Source organism: Brassica napus, chromosome C8 (genome assembly GCF_020379485.1).
Source record: "Brassica napus cultivar Da-Ae chromosome C8, Da-Ae, whole genome shotgun sequence".
Classification (NCBI taxonomy): domain Eukaryota; kingdom Viridiplantae; phylum Streptophyta; class Magnoliopsida; order Brassicales; family Brassicaceae; genus Brassica; species Brassica napus.
This window is the reverse complement of record NC_063451.1, coordinates 582,527-603,300: the sequence shown is the minus strand read 5'-3', so window position 1 is coordinate 603,300 and position 20,774 is coordinate 582,527. Positions and strand designations below refer to the sequence as shown.

General features: G+C 36.3%; 3 protein-coding genes and 1 pseudogene across 3 annotated transcripts; 3 read left to right on the top strand and 1 right to left on the bottom strand.

Moving 5' to 3' along the window:
- The first annotated feature begins 450 nt into the window (after window positions 1-450).
- On the top strand, window positions 451-2,074 carry LOC106441082 (BSD domain-containing protein 1-like). The gene has a single exon (XM_013882862.3). It carries the CDS (start codon window positions 622-624, stop codon window positions 1,942-1,944), a length of 1,323 nt encoding a protein of 440 aa, XP_013738316.1. The 5' UTR covers window positions 451-621; the 3' UTR covers window positions 1,945-2,074.
- Window positions 2,075-4,301: 2,227 nt separating this feature from the next.
- LOC106399418 (sm-like protein LSM2) lies at window positions 4,302-5,515 on the top strand. The gene is made up of 3 exons (XM_013839902.3): window positions 4,302-4,442; window positions 4,603-4,761; window positions 5,250-5,515. Exons 1-3 carry the CDS (start codon window positions 4,440-4,442, stop codon window positions 5,367-5,369), a joined length of 282 nt encoding a protein of 93 aa, XP_013695356.1. The 5' UTR covers window positions 4,302-4,439; the 3' UTR covers window positions 5,370-5,515.
- Window positions 5,516-5,998: 483 nt separating this feature from the next.
- LOC106399979 lies at window positions 5,999-9,938 on the bottom strand (annotated as a pseudogene).
- Window positions 9,939-13,911: 3,973 nt separating this feature from the next.
- Window positions 13,912-15,459, top strand: LOC106402314 (probable aspartic proteinase GIP2). Its single transcript, XM_013843023.3, has one exon. The coding sequence runs from the start codon at window positions 13,952-13,954 to the stop codon at window positions 15,254-15,256; it is 1,305 nt and encodes a 434-aa protein (XP_013698477.1). The 5' UTR covers window positions 13,912-13,951; the 3' UTR covers window positions 15,257-15,459.
- The last annotated feature ends 5,315 nt before the right edge of the window (window positions 15,460-20,774 follow it).

The window sequence follows — 20,774 nt, the reverse complement described above, 5'->3', positions numbered from 1 at the left end:
GCACTAAATCAAGTTTTTGTTCCCAAACTAGCACTCAAGGTCAAAAGTCACAAAAATAGCACTTAATGTTTTATCAAAAGTCACAAACTTAGGGTTTAGAGTTAAAGGGTGGGGTTTAGGATTTAGGGTTTAGGGTTTAGCGTTTAAGGTTTAGGATTTAGAGTTTAGGGTTTAGGGTTTAGAGTTTAGGGTTTATGGTTTAGGGTTTAGGGTTTAGAGTTTAGGGTTTACGGTTTAGAATTTAGAGTTTAGAGTTTAGGGTTTAGAGTTGAGAAATGAGGTTTTGGGGATAAGATTTCAAATTTTGAAAAATAAAAAAATTACAATTTTCAAAGGATAAATTTAGAAAGGTGTTATTTTGGTCATTTTAGTTTCTGAGTGCTATTTTTGTGATATAAACTTAGAAAGATGCTATTTTGGAGATTTGCCCCTAGATAAATGTCCATTTTTAAAAATGTTTTTTTAAGATAATGCTCAGAAACTGCGTTTCTCCTTGTGCTCTATATACGAAAGCTTCAAGTGTTGTTGCGATCTCCCAATTTCTGACGTCAATTCGCATCCTTCACGCTCCAAATCATTCGCTCCGCCGATCAGATTGATCGAAAGTCCCAAAGATCAGCTATGAATTTCTTCAAATCCGTCTTCTCCGACGACCCAGATCCTCCAGGAACCGAATCTGAATCCGATTCACCAAAACACAGCGAAGATCCAGATCAATCTAATCCAGAACACGAAGACGACGACAACGGCGGATGGAGCTTCGGTGGTCTGATGAAAACCATAGCCGACAGATCCGAGTCCGTGATCGAAACCTACCGGCGAGATCTAGAAGAGTTCGGGACAGGCTTGAAGAAGGAGATCGAAGTCGCGCAGGGATCGCTCGGCACCGTCGGACACGCCATCGACGAGCTTGGGAACACCGTGATTAAAGGCACGGCTGAGATCATCGCTCAAGGCAAAGAAGCGATCTTGGCCGCCGGTAACGAATCTGATTCTTCTGATAACACTAGCTTGGGCCGTCGCGATAGCTTTAGCTCGAAGCCGTATAGTCGTTTCGATGCTCAGGTTCGCGCCGTTCAGGGAGATCTCGGCACTTACAGCGAAGAGCCTGAGGATTCGGATGATTACAAGAAGTGGGAATCTGAGTTTTCTCTGGGAGAGGAGATGGAGAGCTTGTTGGAGGGGAATGCAGATATGAGAGGAGTGTATAAGAGGGTTGTTCCTAGTGTGGTTGATCATGAGACGTTTTGGTTTAGGTATTTCTATAAGGTTTATAAGCTCAAGCAAGCTGAAGACTTGAGGGCTAATCTTGTGAAACGAGCTATTTCTTTGGATGATGAGGAGGAGTTGAGCTGGGATATTGATGATGAAGAGGAGACCAGCGAGGTAGTTGCTGCCAAAGATGTTTCAAGATTGAAACTTGAAGGGAATGATGATGTGGGTAGCGGAGTTGTGAGCAAGACTGAGAAAGATGAAGTGACAGTGTCTGAAGTTAGCAATGTTGGTCTGAAGACAGACACAGATTCTGCAGAGAAGAAGGAAACTGATAATGAACAAGTTCCAGAATCAAAACCAGTAGTTGATGCTGCAAAACCAGTAGTTGATGCTATTACTCCTCCTCCTCCTGCATCTGAGGAGGCTCCAATCGAAGTTACGGTCAAACCAGAAGCTGTTCCCAAATCCGAAGAGAATGCTCCATCTCAAGACTCAGCTGCTAAACCAGATGGTGCTGTTTCTTCATCAACTCAAGAAGAGGATTTGGGATGGGACGAGATTGAGGATATGAGCAGCATCGATGGAAAGGAAGCGAGTCGTTCAAGTGGTGGAAGTCCAAACAGGGCTGAGCTGCGTAAACGCCTGAGTACTGCAGAGGAAGATGAAGACTTAAGTTGGGACATTGAAGATGATGACGACGAAGAAACATCACCATCAACAAAAGCTTAATGTAGTCTACGTGTTTGTGCTTTTTTATTTCTCTCCTACTTAATCATATCACCATTCTGTTGTTTTCTCTTTAAACGTTCTGTTTTTATTTGATTTGAAAATCATATGCTATAAATTTGATTTGGTCTTAGTGTGCCAATCCTAGACTATATTTGCTAAGTGATTTTGCCACATTGTCATTTCTATAAAACAAATATGAGATCCTACTGAAATTGATGACATGTCTTATAGCTTGATATGACATGGATAATTGCATTTAATGTTAATTTATATTTTTTGGTATATTTTTGGAAATTTTGTAAGAATACGAGAATAACTCATAAATCATTATTAAAATAAATATATTCAAATATGGCATTATAAATTTCGAAATATAATTTAATTATATATTTTTAAATTATACAATTTTATTACTAAAATTTTCAAAAATGTATACAATTGTTTTAGAAAATTATAAAAATTTAATCGTAAAATCATTATTTTCTTATATATCTACAAATTTTATAAATATTGTTTAATTATAATTTTTGGTAATTATGCAACTTTTACAAAGTTATTTAATATACTTAATTAAAATAAATAGATAGAAAAATCTATCTAAGATTATAATTTCAAATATATACATTCATATTCTTAAATATAATTTTTATGTTTAATTAAATCAAATTTATATTAAAATATTGATACGAAAAGTAAAATTTACAATATTAATAAAATTTTATTTTAAAATATAATTTATATTTATCTGTTAAAAATATTTTAAATTTTTTTAGCAAAAAAGTTCTATTGAAATACTAAGTTATGATCTGCAACGAGAATCATTTCATCTCTATTATTACAAGAGAAGTATCCATTAAAAATACCCATAAGTTTTCTAACTTATTTACACTTCCATGCCACTGAGAATTAAATTAAACTACCTATTTTAATGCTTGTCTTTTCCAGTTAAATTAATGAGTTTTCTTTAATCAAATTTAAACTTAATGTCATTAAATAAATCTATATATTTTAATGATTGTCTTTTCCAGTTAAATTAATGAGTTTTCCTTAATCAAATTTAAACTTAATGTCATTAAATGAACCTAAAAATATTTCATATTTAACGTAGCTTATTACGTACGAGTACGGCCCAATAATGAACTTGAATTTTATTTTTAAGAAAACGTGAATCACTTGACTTATGTAATATTTAAAATATATTAACTACAATATAACAAATTCATATAACCTACCTATACTTTAGTTTGAAATGATCATGTTCAAGTTTTATATAGTCAACTTACATCATGCATCGATCGATGTACAATATTCAAACCACCTATAGTTTTCGTTTTCTTTATAGGAAGTATCAACCAACCAATCATCCCATTGATTTTCTAAGCTTTATAAAAAACAAATCAATAAATACAAACTCAAAATCCAATATCTTCTATTAATCAAAACAGAATATCTTCAATGTCGTATCTTTAATGTACCTATTAAATATATAAACTGTAACCATAATTACACTAATTATAAGAATAGATTTGATTCCAACCAATTGATCTATTACTTCGGTAATTTATTTGCTTGCAGAAGAGGAAACAATAAATTTAAAATTTATAAGAATATAAAGATATAGAGATTCCAACCAATTGCATATATTTGTGTATGATTTCCGCATATGATTTCCGCATAATAAGCTTCAAATTGAACATTGAAAAAGATAGAGAGATTTTTTTTTAATCTTTTACCGACACAAACTTAAACAAAACGAAGAGTTAAATGTAATTTTTTTTGTTACACTTCCCGGAAAAAAACGGTTACAACATGGGCATTCATAATATGGTCTTTTAACATATTAATGTTATGGACATTTAATAATTATCTTGACGAAAAACAAAGACTATAAATAATTTATTATTAATAAAATTATGAAATTATTTACAATTTGATGACTAATTCATCGCCTTTTTTTATATGTTAAATTTTTCATAGAAGTTTAAAAATCATTTTATTTTCTTTAAACATGTATAACTAATTTATAATCTTTTATGTCATACTAAGTCATAATATCATATTTCTTCATATTTTACATTAATAACCATTGTTTTTATATATCGTCTACAATTCTCTAATTACGTCTATTTGTTCAATTTTTCATATGATATTGATATTCATCGTAAATAGATGGTTTAAGATGCTAAAAAAAATTATTTACTTGGTGAATATAATACATCAAATATTACAAATATATTATTTAATTAAATAAATAACCAAAAGCCGAAAATTCAAATCAGGGTCTGGTTTACCAATTAAAATGGGGGTAACCAAGGCCCATTAGTAAGTTATGGGCTTACGGGTCGGGTAAAAAAGGATTCCGGGTCGATTCAATAGAGATCATTAGGGTAGGTATACTCACTACAGCCGAGAGGAAGTTGTAAAGTCTCTCAGCTCTTCACTTCACCTTTTCTTTGTTGTATTACGAGCAGAGGAAGCAATCTGCGGAGAAACAAATGGTAAAGTTGTATGCTTTCTTTCGTCTTTCCTGAATTGAAGTGTTTGGATTTCAAAATTTGATCTAACAAAGATCTCTTCTTTCTTCGTTATTGTTCATGGGTCTGTGTTCGTTTAGCCAATGGTTTTAGGGGTTTGATTTGTTATCTTGTTTGGGTGCAGTTGTTCTTTTCTTACTTCAAGGATTTGGTTGGACAAGAAGTGACGGTTGAGCTGAAGAACGATTTGGCAATCAGAGGGACTCTTCATTCAGTTGATCAGTACCTCAATATCAAGCTCGAGAACACTCGGGTTGTTGATCAGGACAAGTTCCCTCACATGGTAAATTAAAAATCTCCATTAATTGTTCTTCTTTTAGTTGTTTATCTGCTAAATGGAACCCTGTAGTTATAGTTCATTAGGTTTGATCAGGAAACGCTTGGCTCTTCTTCCTTGTTGATGAATTTGAAAGCGTAAAGCTTGTGCTCTTGAACATCTGTTTAACCCATCAACCTTTCTTAGATCTTCCCCCACTTGCTTTCTCTGTGAGATTTGGCTATTTATATCTAGTGCATTGTCTGTGGAGACATGTTTTATGGAATTTCTGCTAGTATACTGCAGTTTATGTAGCCATTGAGAATTGTCAAGTCTTCTCATTATTACAGTGTCTTTGCAATTTGTTTGCCGAATGTTTCTCAATGTTCTTATCAGCTTGATATTTGTATCTTTGGCTCTCAATTTGTTCTTCTTGTCACACCTTAAGAAGAATCATCTCATGGAGTAACTAACATGTTCATCTCTAACAATATTTTGCCTACTGAATTGTGCAGCTTTCGGTCAGAAACTGTTTCATCAGAGGATCAGTGGTGAGGTACGTGCAGTTACCTCCTGATGGAGTCGATGTTGATCTACTTCATGATGCAGCTAGAAGAGAAGCTAGAGGTGCTTGATGCTTCCTCCAAAACCTCTCTTGTATCTCCAATCTTAATCTCTTTATTAACAAGACTTGCTTCTTTTTCATTTTCATGTTATCCCTTGATATGTAATGAAATCTTGTTCTGTTATCTCTATTAAAGAATGATCTGTTTTCTTCAAACTCTTTGATGAAAAAAATTAGAGTCTACAAAGAACTGCATTTTACTCTGCTCCTTTATTTTCTTCTCTCTTAAAATAAAAACATATGGACTGGTTAAGAGGAACCTTTGGAGAAAGAAACAAGAGTAATTGGCTCGGTTGGTGAGGTAACGCGTCAGACCATGATTAACCCGGGGTTCTTAGAGTGGGGTTTTTAGCGGAAATTAAGAAACAGTTTCTTAACTTCCGCTAAGAACCTCATCCTAAGAACTCCGGATTAGTCATTCTTTCATAGGATTAGCATCCGTGAATGGTCTGGTTTGCCACTTGGAGTTGGAGATGACTAGTTTGAGGATATATATAGTCAAGAAAGATATGTTACATTTTGGATACGAGAGAAAGGCATAAATGTTGTTAGTGTACTATATCTGATATTGAGGAAAGTCACTGATTTGATTAAATATTCTGATTAGAAATATATAATAACACAATATAACATATACAAAGATCATCATAACATGAGCTCTAAGCAGTAGAATTGATGGTTTCAAAAAGGGTACAACTGTACAGCTTCATCTCATACACTACCAGTTCATCCTCTGTTACAACGGTCTCTCCTTCAACAGAAAAAAACCCCGGGAAAGGAAGAGCTGTGTCCACCAATCGCCTCCATTTGCTTCTTCCTTCGGGTAGTGAAGGTAATATCACCTTCTCAGGACGATCACTTGCATTGAATCCAATGAACAGATCATTGTTCTTTAGCTCGGTCGTTTCTTCCCCTGAATCTGTTTTGATCCCCAATGCCAAAAATCTTGAAGCAGTGTCTTCCCAATTCGGTGTTGTTTGGTCGTTCGCATACCAAACAATGCTCTCAGGTTTCAAAAACTTATTCCTTTGAAACACATTGCTTCTCCTTGCTCTAACTGAAGTCAACAAAAGGATGAACTGAGTGATCTGTGCACCGAAGCCAGAAGCTAACATGTTCCAGTCAAATGGCTTCCTTGATTCTAGCAAAGGAGAGCCCTTTGTAGAGACTCCACATTCATCTCCCATGTTGAGCACAGGGATTCCAAGTGAAATGTACTGTATAAACAACAAGTTGCGGATTTGTTTCAACCTTGTCTAAAGAACAGCATACTTGTTTGTCTCTCCTTCTTCCCCACAGTTCCAGCTTAGCTCTGACACCAGCTCAGGGCCACTGAAACTGACCAAGTCAACGAGAGAGAGCCCTGAGTTTCTTGAAATGTAGTTGAAGGAGAAAGCCGGACCTCTTCCATCTGTGAACATGTCACCACTTCCACAAACTCTTGTAGCCAGGTCGCTAAGAAGGCCTCTTCCACTCACAAAGTTCCTTACATCTCGACAGTATCTTGTGTTGAGTTCCGCCCATCGTTTCCAGTGAGGGAACTTTACTTCCTTTGGCATCTTGATGTCACGTGGATTCCAGCAGTCAGCTATTAGTTTTGTCCCCGCGAGGAGTGGATCAAAAGATATTGCTTCAACCAAGGGAGGACGAGAAAGTTGTTCACCGTGGACGCCTCTCAAGAGAGAAGAAGCATTGATGAAACAAAACCCATCTACATGAAACTCAGTCACCCAATAACGCAGGCTCTCTAATATCAGCTGCTGAACTACAGGATAGTTACAGTTCAAGTAAGTTTTAGAATCCTTTCCCGTGTAATAATAGGAACTGTCATCAATTCCTTGAAGAGCTCCAGACTTAGCAGTATGTGTGAATACTACTTCCAGAAGTACCTCAATCCCCTCACTGTGCAGTCTCTTTACCATCTCTTTCAACGAGTTAACTGCAGATTCTTGGCCATACATGTCCATCGGTGAAAAGAAATGAAATGGAAAGTAAGGACCTTGTTGCTCCGAGAATGAAAAGATTGGCTCCAAGAGGACAGCGTTGGTTCCAAGAGCTTTCAAATGGTTCACTTTCTCAGCTACACCAGAAAATGTCCCTGCTACATTGGTTGGCAACTTGGAGGACTTATGTTGTGTGAAACCCTTAATATTCAACTGGTAAACAATGAGTTTCTCCAGTGGTATGTTTGGAGACACATCTCTCCCCCCAATCAAATGAAGAGTTTTTGTATATACTTCCAAGAAATTTCGGAGAGATGGTATTCTCAATGACTCTGGCATACGGATCCAAAACAATACTCTCAGCTTCATCATCTTCAGAGTTAGTAGATTCCTTGCAACGGTAGCCATATCTCACAAAACCCCATGTTTTATCAACTGAAGCATGCCAGAAATCACCTGTTCGGTTGACATAAGGATCAAGATCAAGCTCCAACGCAGGTCTATCGGTAGTGCTATCATCATACAAGCACAATACCAAACTCTTAGAGTTTCTTGAAAAGAATGCGAAATTCCACGAGTCACCACCATCTGGTCCGGATGAAAGGCCTAATGGCAGTGGATGACCAGCAGTAAAACCAACTGGGACACAGAAGTTTGTGTCCCTGTGAGTGAGCATTTCCAGACCGTTCGGATCATTTGCTGACACTAACTTGAGCCGAAATGATAGGTAGAAAGGAGATTCTTTCCCATCAAATTCTAGCTCTAGCATTAACTCAGACAATGAGCTTTTCACAAAGGGAGTTTGTGAGTCTTGATCAGAGTTTTCGAAATCCAGAGGCAAGAAACAGGAAGAATCAGACCTGAATACACCCCAAACCATCACCAGACTACTCTTGTTGTCATCACCACTTGGTTCCAGCGATGAGACGTAAACCATGATACTGTACCTCTCTATCTTCTTTTCAACTTGTACTTTAACAAGAGCACCAGACTTGGTCCTGAAGAGATAGGATGATACCTTCTTCAGGTCATGGACCTTAGCACCTCTCGTAGACACATGTTCCTCCTTCAGCTCGACAGAAGTTTTTGAAGCACAGATCTTACTCAACCCATAACTTCCCAAATCCCTGTAGATATGTTTTCTTGTAACTATTAGCGTCTCAGATCCACGTTTAGTCTTGTTCTTTCCAGTTAAGAAACTGGCAGAAGGAAATTTCCATGCTTCAGTGATGCCATTGTTTATTAGACAAGAAGATCTGATCCCAGCTGATGGTGACCAAGCAGCCATTTATTGAGAAAAGGAAGAAAGCTTTCTCTCTTTATCCCTTAAACTTTAGCAGTCTAGGCAATAAATATCTCTGAAATCACAAGTAGAACGACAAACAAACCTCTTATGTTATTATTGCTAACAAGGGCATAGCGAAGATAAAGCCTAACCAGAGTTGAATTAGAAGCTTAGCATATCAATGATCTTACTGAAACAAAAGCTCCAACCAATTGATAATATGAGATTCAGTTATAAAGTCTCTACCTTCTAATCAGATTCTAGCAGAATGAGCTCGAATCAGCTAAACCGTCAACTCAAAACTAAAATTACAGCAAAGTTTCCTCCTTTTTTCACATGGGCATTTCAAATTCTAGCACATTGAGGCAGTAGACTCAACATTAACAAGAAGAAGTCTCAGGTTCAAGATAAATCTAAACACTTTAAGGAATAAAGGGGAGACGGGAAAGCGTAAAGAAGAGACAAACATCTTTAAGAAAAAGTCGAGAGCTTACTGTCGCTTAAGCATCATCACCGACATCGAAGCAGAACACGAGCTTGGATGATATTTTTCACAGTGATTGAAACATAGATACTATATCTGAGAATACCCATCATCTGATCCTGAGATTGAATGTGTGTAGTCAGTTTATGATTTGATTTTTGATTTTTCTTGGGGTGAAAATGAAATAAAGGTTTTTGTCTTATTCCTTTTTGAAGTTTTAATGGCTTTAACTAGGTCTTGACCGCGCGGTTTATTTTTAACATATTGTGTTTAGAAGTTAAACCAAATTAATAATACATTACATAAGTTATTTGTCATTCAATCATATTTTACTATATAGACCATTTTCAATTGTATTTGTTTATAAATATAATTATTTAGTATACTTGTGTATGTTATAAGTCGTTTATAATAGTTTGCCAAATATATGTTATCTGTTTCAAAGTAAGTTATATAAAGCAATCACCTAAAATATTTTAAAAAAGAAGTGTGCATCTGAAAATTATATTAAAATTAAAGTTGAGATTTTTATAAATTAAGAATTTAGTTAGTATAATTATGCATCACCTATTAAATTTCATCAATGCAAATTTAAATTTTCAACTATAAATTTATGTTGGATATTTTGAAATAAATATATCTTAGTACATTATACTCATATTCAAATTAGTTAGCATATATTTATCCTCATAAAAAAAACATAATACACCTATGTCAATCAAAATGAGTATTTATCAAATAATAAAATATATCAAAATTAGTTTAAAAGTGAATATATATAACAAATATACATAGTATGTAATTTTTTTTAAAATAAATTATTTTCATTTTAGGCTTTGCAAACAATAAACTATTTTAACATATTTTAAAATTATGTATATGATAGAGTTATGAAATTTGTTGGTTTATGCTTAAAGTTTTATATTGTGAAATTATCAAAATTTGTTGTGAATTTATAGGTTAGTATTGTTTAATTATAATTTTGAAATTATTTAGTTAGTGATCCCGAATTTATGATGTGAATGTTAGATGTTAGAAAGAAGTTGAATAGGTTAGTTTTGGTTTATCCAATATTAATTCAAATTATGGGTCATTTCTATTTTAGTTTTCTAATAGTGGGTGCCAATATTAATTCACATGTCATTCATTACATTAACGGTAAAAGAAAAAGAGAGAAGGTATTGATATTAATATTGGTTTAGCTATTTCATTGATGGGACTGATTCTGGATTTTTCATATTTATTTAGGCCCTATTTATTTACATAAATTTAAATATGATTTATATTTCTGATAGTTAAACGTGAACTGTAATGTGTTATCAATATAAATTAAGTTCAGTGATACAATTTGTATTTAAAATGTTACCAAATTGTCAAAATATTAATTGTGTAGTCATATTCTTATCCAGGATACTTTTTTCAAAATATATACATTATAAATTTAAAATAAGTATAATGATGGTAGTTAGGATTTGGAAATTTTTTCAAATATATACTGTTTGGTAACATCTTATAAAAACAGAAAAATAATTACACGGCTAGTTTAGTCAATAAAAATGATGATTTTAATAGATTTTTATTTGAATAGTTATTTTTAGTAAGTACAATAAAATATTATTAATTTAATATTATTTGGCTAAATAGAAGAATAGATTAACATATTAAGAGTACTAAGAGTATGATTGCATGCAATTGTCAATAATATCACAACAATATTAAAAGTAGAAAAATTGCATATCAAATGCCATATGTTAGATTTACAGCACGAGAAAGAAATATGTTCTAATAAATGTTGTTTTATGGCATAGTTTTTAAATAAATGTTCATATAAGTGTCATAGCTTCCACCGAATATTCAATAAGATTATTTGGTAAAATCAATAAGATAATAAATTAGGAGTTTAAATATATGAAATGCTACAATTTAGCAGTTAATAAAATAATTAGATTTATGTTAAGTAAGAACTATTTAATCATTAATGAGAATATTGGATTAAATAAGGATATATTGTTGGGATATTATGAAGATAATAAAAGTCTGCAATTAATAAACTTATTTGAAATGGTCTAACTTAAAATCATATATGAATTGAAGTTGTGATTTCTATTTTAATAGAATAGATAACTCAACCGTGCTTGCTTTGGTCACAGATTTTGCCATAAACAACCCAAAACGATGATATTTTCATCAAAATAGACTTCGCAACTCTTTATTTGGGTTATAAACTATTAATGGGTCTTAGATGCTTATGATAGATGAACTTCATTTTTCACATATTTATCTAATCACCTAGTTCATAATTACATAATCTGGCAATTATTTCAAGAACACTCCACTTGTTGTTTTATAATTTATATCTTAGATGCTTATCTTGTAAATGTTCAAATATTAACCGAACGGATGTTGATTTATTTGACTGTTAAAAGAAGAGAAATAAAATTTGATATAGTATATGATAGTCTATGTGATTACGATGTAAAGTAGAAACGTGTGTATATTCTTCAGCATATCCATTCATTGACGAGACTCCGCAATCAATGTGTGTTGTTGGTTTTATTCATACAAATCAAATGACAATCGCGTTAATAGTAGTCTCTTTCAAGAACTAGTAGGATCTCTAATCTAACAATTAGTTTGCTTAAATTAGCTCATTCTTGTGTATTAAAATCTTCTATTTGCTTAATACTCAACAGTGGATACAATAAATGTTATTGCCTTGCTCATCAATTGTTATGTATTTTGTTATGATATTGGTTATTAGAGTCATTAGGATTTGTCATTTGATTTCTTTCTGATATGTGTTTGTTTGTAGGAGAGGTGGAAGAAGTTCTTCCCCTCGATTGTTGTTGATGTTGAAGCCGAAGATGACTCAGTTGCTTATCTTGGAAGAGTTAAGGTTAAAGCTACCATCCAGCTTCTTTCACTCGCTGTTGCTGTGAAGAAGACATCATTTACCAGATATTCCTACCCCTTGGTGCATCGTGATGGATGTGAAAGAGTATGGATGATTCTTGATCTTTCTCAGATTCCCTTGGTTATCATTCTAAGATTATTTGGCTGGAGATGGGCATATACTACCTTGACCAGCTCGATGAGTGTTTCCAGCACCATGGTCTGGCCATATGGTCCAACCGCTGGTTTTTGGACTCTCTCGTGAGAGTCACTCAATCTCTCTGACCGTGATGACAACCTCATATCAATATGTCTCTAGTTTAACATTTCTCTTTAATTCTATGTACATTCATTTTCTTCTTACTATCCTTTTGATTTGTAATTCTTTTCAGAAAACTTCCTTCCACACCATCGTCTTCTCATCCTCGCAAAGGAGATGACTCGTCGTTTCTACTCATGCATTTTCTCGGTCACACCAATTTCAGCAGTTCATCGACTAGCTTTTCAGCAATTGGCCTTTTCAAATTGTGACTTATATTTTAATAGAATAGATAACTTAACCGTGCTTGATTTGGTCACATATTTTGCCATAAACAACCCAAAACGATGGTATCAATATGGCTTCACAACTCTTTATTTGGGTTATAAACTATTAATGGATCTTAGCTGCTTATGATAGATGAGCTTCATTTTTCACATATTTATCTAATCAACACTAGTAACTATCTCATAATTACAGAAACGAAAATTATTTCAAGAACACTCAACTTGTTGTTTTATAATTTATATCTTAGACGCTTATCTTGAAAATGTTCAAATATTAACCGAACGGATGTTGATTTATTTGACTGTTAAAACAAAAGACAAATAAAATATGATAGTCTATGTGATTACGATGAAACGTGTGTATATTCTTCGGCATATCCATTCATTGACGAGACCCCGCAATCAATGTGTGTTGTTGGTTTTATTCATACAAATCAAATGACAATCGCGTTAATAGTAGTCTCTTTTAAGAACGTAACTATAAGTATATCATTAGCTAGTAGGATCTCTAATCTAACAATTAGTTTGCTTAAACTAGCTCATTCTTGTGTATTAAAATCTTCTATCTGCTTAATACTGAACAGTGGATACAATAAATGTTATTATTGTCTTGCTCATCAATTGTTATGTATTTTGTTTGGACAAGCCAAACTCTTTCTTGCGTTGGTAGATATATTATTAGAACAAGACTAGTTGATTTTGTGGACAAACTATAATATTTAATTTCTTTCTTGGATTTAGATTAGCATGCATTGTGAATTTATTCAAAAGGAGTGTTAGATTAAAGGTCCCTAGATTAAAATACAAAATTTTCAAACCGTGGAATTTCGAATTAGATGCTGACAAGAGATAATAATAAAGATGATTATCCTAATTATTAAAGAAACGTATGTGGACGTGTCGGAACAAGAAATGATGTACTAATTTATAGAAACTCCCCAAAACAAAAATTATTAACTATGAAAATCAATTAATAATCGAATAAAAAAAAGTAGAAGTCAAGAAAGGCACCCACCCAGCTGGCTTTGCGTCGCCGACCTTTGCTTCTATTACCATCCACGGTGTCTCTATGTTACTGCTGATCACGTATGAATCATTAGCCAATTGAGTAGCACTAAGCACAACACTAACTCAAATATTTTTAAAAAGCATCAAGTAAAATTCGGTAAAATATGGCATCCGAATGTGCTTTAGCTTGAGTCCTATTATTAAATCTAAACTCATCTAAAACAAAAACCCAAAAGAAAATCTGAATTTGTCACTTTCACATAAAGAGATGCGAAATCACGTAACGATATATGTCATATCATATTGAATATATCAAAGTCAATAACGTCACACCATCACATTATCTAATTATTCAAATTTGCCGACACTCAACCCCAAAATCTCTCACTATAAATACCACACAGAAACCTTCTTCTTCAAATCATCGTCTTACAATGGCGTCTTCACCTTTCATCTCCGTTCTTCTTCTCTTGATCATCTCACTCTCATCATCCTCATTGGCTCAACCATCATTCCGACCAAAAGCTCTCGTTCTCCCTGTCACCAAAGACCAAACCACCCTCCAGTACACCACTGTCATCAACCAGCGCACTCCTCTCGTCCCCGCGTCCGTTGTCTTCGACCTCGGTGGTCGTAATCTCTGGGTAGACTGCGACAGAGGTTACGTCTCCTCCACTTACCGCTCCACTCGCTGCCGCTCCGCCGTGTGCTCACGCGCCGGCTCAGACGGCTGCAGCCAGTGCTTCTCTCCTCCAAGACCCGGCTGTAACAACAACACGTGCAGCGGAACTCCCGACAACACTGTCACCAGAACCGCGACTTCCGGCGAAATCGCTACAGACGTAGTGTCTATCCAGTCCACCAACGGATCCAACCCGGGTCGGATAGTTCAAATCCCCGACTTGGTTTTCGTTTGCGGGGCAACCTTTCTGCTCCAAGGACTCGCTAGTGGAACCGTCGGTATGGCTGGGATGGGACGCCACAACATCGGTTTACCGTCTCAGTTCGCCGCCGCGTTTAGCTTTAACCGGAAGTTCGCCGTCTGTCTCACTTCCGGTAGAGGCGTCGCTTTCTTCGGTAACGGACCTTACGTGTTCCTCCCCGGGATTCCGATCTCCACCGTCGCCACCACGCCGTTGCTCATCAACCCGGTGAGCACTGCGTCCGCGTTTCCATCAGGGGAGAAGTCCTCCGAGTACTTCATCGGCGTGACGGCGATCAAAATCGACGAGAAGACAGTTCCGATCAACGCCACGCTCTTGAAAATCGACGGGACCACCGGAGTCGGAGGAACCAAGATCAGCACGGTGAATCCGTACACGGTGTTGGAGACGTCGATATACAACGCATTCACGTCGGCATACGCCAGAGAAGCCGCCGGGAGGAACATCACTCGAGTTGCGTCTGTTGCTCCGTTCGGCGCGTGTTTCAGCACGGAGAATGTCGGAGTAACGCGCCTGGGATATGCAGTGCCGGAGATTCAGCTTGTGCTTCACAGCAACGACGTCGTTTGGAGGATCTTCGGAGCTAACTCCATGGTGAGCGTCAGTGATGACGTCATCTGTTTGGGTTTCGTCGACGGAGGAGTCAACGCGCGAACCTCTGTGGTTATCGGAGGGTACCAGCTGGAAGATAATTTGATTGAATTCGATTTGGCGAGTAACAGATTTGGGTTTAGTTCCACATTACTGGGCCGTCGCACTAATTGTGCCAACTTCAATTTCACTTCCACTGCATAATTAATTCTATTTGATCATATATTCTTAAAAATAAAGGTTTTCTTCAGTGGCAATGTTTGATATGGTTAATAAGGGGCCTATGAATAATTTGTAGGCAAATTTTATTACTTTATTTGAATAATGTTGTAATGTTTGAATATAATATACACTAGATTTTGAATAATGTTGTAATGTTTGAATATAATATAGTAATTTACATACAATGTAGTTGTTGTTAATTTATCTGTGATTCTGTAAGTGTTTACAGAATTCTATTAAAACGGGCTTAGAGGTCCAAATGATAGTTCATACAGAGATAAATTTTTGCCAACGAGTCGGCCGGTCCATTAAAACGACGCGAAATGAAAGAAACAGAAACAAAGGTGAAATCGGAAGAGATAAGCGAGTCAACATCCACCACTAGATGAAAGAAACAAAAACAAAGGTGAAACAAAGGTGAAATCGAAAGAGTCGGCATGCTTTTATTTTCTTATTTACCAAAACGAAAAACAAAGGTTCTTTCCTAAACACACACACACATATATATATACCAGTTAAAAATACATATATAACAATAATAATAACTGGTGTTAAAAAAACAATAATAATAACTTATCACTTTTTAAATTTCATGATCAAATAATAGTAGAAAGGTTCATGTTGTTTTAGATGTAGGAGTTGAGGTAGCGTTTTTTCTTAAGGATCTACTCATAAAACTCATTTAAATGTACACATGGGTGAGTGAAAAAATATTTGGTTGTAACGTGCCATTCCTAAGTATGCTTTCTTAATATGGATCGCAGTGAAAGACATTGTCGACAGTTTCGCATATGGCAATATAATGCCATACATGCATGAGTAACTAGCAATGAAGCAGACAAGTGAGACAACTCCATCAGGAACAATAGATACCATTTCTACCAAAAGTTTTCCATAATCCTCACAACACACGGATCACTTCTCATGCCGAATTTGGTGCTAACACGAAGCTGATCACGCAAACGCAAGAAGAAAATAACCACTAATAATATATACAACTAACAACATGACTGAAAACTAAGAAGACGGTATAAAGATTAATTGGGCTCAAGGTCCTTGATGTATGAACACGTCCCGATGCCAGCTTGTTGGACGCGTTGCGAAGTCCATGAAGTGCGTCCGCGGTCCATGCTAGAAAGATGCGCTGCATCACGAACCTTCTTTTTTGTTTTTGTTTTTTTTTATATTAAACATTTTTCAGTATGTATACACATACATATCTGGCTTTGTAGTTTGTAAGTAGGCCATGCTCTATAAAAATATGAATCCCAGTCAAATAACTCAATCCCATATGCCAAGATCTACTTCTGTCTGTTATGATGATTCTCGGTACTGACGAGATAATATTCAAATACGATTGTGTTAATTGTTCGTCTTGGGATCAGTCAATACATCACGTTGCACTACAAGAAAACACGCAATATTCCGACGAACGTTCCGACGGACAACAAAGTCGTCGGACGAATTTGACGATTTTCCGACGGCATTCCGACGAAACCAAAAAATACAACTTCGTCAGAAATTTGTCCGAATATACCGACGACTTTCCGACCAAAGAGTGAGCGTCGGTATATACCGACGCACTTCCGACGACATTCCGATTTAATATATAACCGTTACGTTCGTCCGAAATTCGTCGGTATATACCGATGACATTCCGACGACCTTGCGATCAATAATATAACCGTCGCTGTCGTCGGAAGTTCGTCGGCATATACCGACGAATTTCTGACGAACCTTTTGACCGTTGCCGACAAATACATATGACCGTTTTATAGCCATTGAGATAGGAAAATACCGACGGAATTCCGACGGATATGACCGTTAGGTTCGTCGGAATTCCGTCGGAATATCGTCGGACTGCCGTAAGCAATTTCCTATAAATACAACCTCTCCTCATTCAACTCATTCACTCCTCATTCTCTCTTCACTCTCTCTAATCACAACAATTCCGAGAAAATCATGTCTTTAGGAGTTTATTATCGTTCGTGGATGGATAAACCTCATATGGATCCCAACACCAATTTACTTACGGAAGAATACAGTCAAGGGATTGGAGAATTCATGAAGCTTGTTGAACAGCAACCGGATGCAAAAACCGGTATGTTAAGATGTCCCTGCTCTACTTGCAATAATAATAGGATTATACGAGAATTTGATGTTTGGACTCATTTGTATATGAGAGGATTTTCACGTAATTATAAAGTTTGGTATCTTCATGGGGAAACTGGTTATGAATATGGTAGTACTAGCGAACATCAGCCTGTTAGCGAACCTCAGCCTGATATTAGGTTAGAAGAACCTAGATCGGATATAGATTATGGTATAGGTACTGTGCAGATGGTACATTATCATTATAGAGGGGAAGAACCAAATCCCGAATCTAGGAGATTTTTTGACATGTTGGATGCCGGAAAACAACCTTTGTATAAAGGTTGTAGAGATGGTCATTCACCCTTATTATATGCAACTAGATTGATGGGTATTAAGACAGACTATAATTTGGCTGAAGAATGTGTGGATGCGATTACTGATTTTGTCAAAGGTATTCTACCTGAGGATAATCTTGCACCGGGTTCATACTACGAGGTTCAGAAACTTGTTGCGGGTCTTCAACTACCGTACGAAGTGATAGATGTATGTATTGACAACTGCATGATCTACTGGGGAGCGGATAAGGAACGGGATAACTGCAAATTTTGTAGGAAACCTCGTTATTAGTAGACGAGGGGAAGAGTTCCGATCCCGTTCAAAAGGATGTGGTATTTGCCTTTGGCGGAAAGATTGCAGAGGTTGTATCAGTGTGAGCGCACAGTAAAAGCAATGAGATGGCAAGCAGAGCATTCCACAAATGGTGAGATTAGACATCCTTCAGATGCGAAGGCTTGGAAATATTTCCAGTCAACATATCCAGAATTTGCGGAAGAGAGAAGAAATGTTTATCTTGGATTATGTACTGATGGTTTCAGCCCATTTGGAAAGAGTGGAAGACAGTATTCTCTATGGCCAGTTATTGTGACACCGTACAACTTACCGCCAAGCTTGTGCATGCGACGAGAGTTTTTGTTCCTCTTAATTCTCTTCCCCGGGCCAGAGCATCCTAAGAGATCACTAAATGTGTTTCTTTAACCACTGATATATGAATTGCAACAACTATGGGCGCATGGTTTTGAGACATACGATGTTTCGTGCAAAGAAAACTTTTATATGCGGGCAGTACTTATGTGGACAATAAGTGACTTTCCAGCATATGGTATGTTATCCGGATGGACAACACATGGGAGGCTATCATGTCCATATTGTCAAGATGACACAGATGCTTTCCAACTAAAGCACGGAAGGAAAACGTGTTGGTTTGACTGTCACAGAAGATTTATACCACCTGATCATCCATACCGTAGGAGTAAGACTTTGTTTAAGAAGAACAAGCAGGTGTTTGATGGCCCACCTGAGGAAGTTAGTGGGGAAAAATTGTGGAAGCAGTTGAGGGATTTTGGTGCAGGTAGGACACCAGACGTAGGTGGACATGAAAACATTCGAGTCGATGCGGTTGGAGAGCTACATAACTGGCACAAAAAGAGTATTTTCTGGGATCTGCCATATTGGGAGGATCATCTATTGCGGCATAATTTAGATGTCATGCATATCGAGAAGAACTTTTTCGACAATCTGATGAACACAATCTTTAACATCCAAGGTAAAACGAAGGATAATTTGAAGTCAAGGTTGGATTTAGTCGATATCTGTGATCGTTCTGAACTACACGTTGATGAGAACGGTACGACCCCTTTTCCCATTTATCGGCTAGATGGTGCTGGAAAAGAAGAGTTCTTTGATTGGATTACAGATATAGTAAAATTTCCAGACGGTTATTCATCAAATTTGCGAAACTGCGTTGATAGAAGCGAAGGAAAGTTTACTGGCTTGAAGAGTCATGATTGTCATGTAATTATGCAGTGCCTCCTTCCGTTTGCTTTTTCTGCACTATTGCCACGTAATGTTCATGAAGCAATTGCAGGTATAAGTGTTTTTTCGCGATTTATGAACCAAAGCAGTGACTGCAGAGGGTATTAGTAATCTGAAGGCAAACATACCAGTCAGCATGTGCAACCTCGAGAAGATATTTCCTCCATCATTCTTTGATGTAATGGAACATCTTGCTATTCATCTCGCAAGAGAATTGGAACTTGGTGGTCCTGTGCAGTACCGATAGATGTATCTTTTTGAGCGTTATATGCATCATCTGAAGAAGAAGGTCAAAAATTTAAGCAAGGTGGAAGGATCTATAGTCGCCCAGGTGATCAATGAAGAAATTGCAATCTTTGCTGAAAACTATTTTCCATCAGAAGTGCATACAAAAAACCGAAGACCTGCTCGGCATGATGACAGAGGGGAGAGGGCAACATATCATGTTACTGTCCCAAGCATGTTCACGGAAATAGGACGACTTAGTGGAAAACCCACGAAGCGGAGACTTACGGAGACTGAGCACGCTCATTTGCAAACATATTTGCTCACCAACTGTGAAGATGTTCTACAATATGAGAGGTAAAAATAGTTATTCATTTAAATTTTTTGATTAATATAAAATAATTTTATTTTATATTGATAATATCTTTTTATATAGTGTTTATATGGCAGAGTTGCGTATGACTCACAGGCATGCGACATAAGATGAGCTTCAACAACTCAGACATAACGGATTTGCTGCATGGCTTCTTAGTTATGTGAGTCATATATCATATTACCCTATGCATATGATTAGTTTATATTTAATATAAAGTAATTAACTTTTCACTCATATATATATGTTTTTAATTTATAGGTGAATGATGGTTTAGCCAGAGGTTTTGTGTTCGATGATTGGATACGCGAATTTGTGCGGGGACCAAACTATGTGGTCAAATCATATCCAAAATATTGTACGCGAGGATATGCATTCACAAGGAAATGTCATTCTAGGACAACATATGATGATGGTGTTTCGTCTTGTTCCGGTGACGATGTCTACTACGGCAACATAGAAGAAATATTGGAAATCCAGTTTCCTGGTATGGTTGGATTGCGGTGTGTAGTATTCTATTGTGATTGGTATGACACCACCCCAGATAGAGGAGTGAAGACTGATGCGTTTGGTGTTACAACGGTTCATTCGCGGCGGAAACTTCAATATTATGATCCATTCATTCTTGCTTCGCAAGCTGATCAGGTATGTCAATTTATTCATAATTAATGGCTTATATTTTACTAATACCTTGTATAATTGATAGGTGTGCTACATCAGTTACCCTCGGGTGACGTATAGAGACGATCCATGGGTCACTGTAACGCAAATCAACCCAAGAGAACGAGTGGATGGAACTTCTGTTAATGAACCATTACAACCAGACTCTACCAGCAACTAGAGTGCAGTTGAAGATTTGGCAGATGTTGAACTCGTTGAGAATTTTACCGAGTTTGGACTTGATGTTGTTGTACATTCAGAGGACGAAGCTGAGGT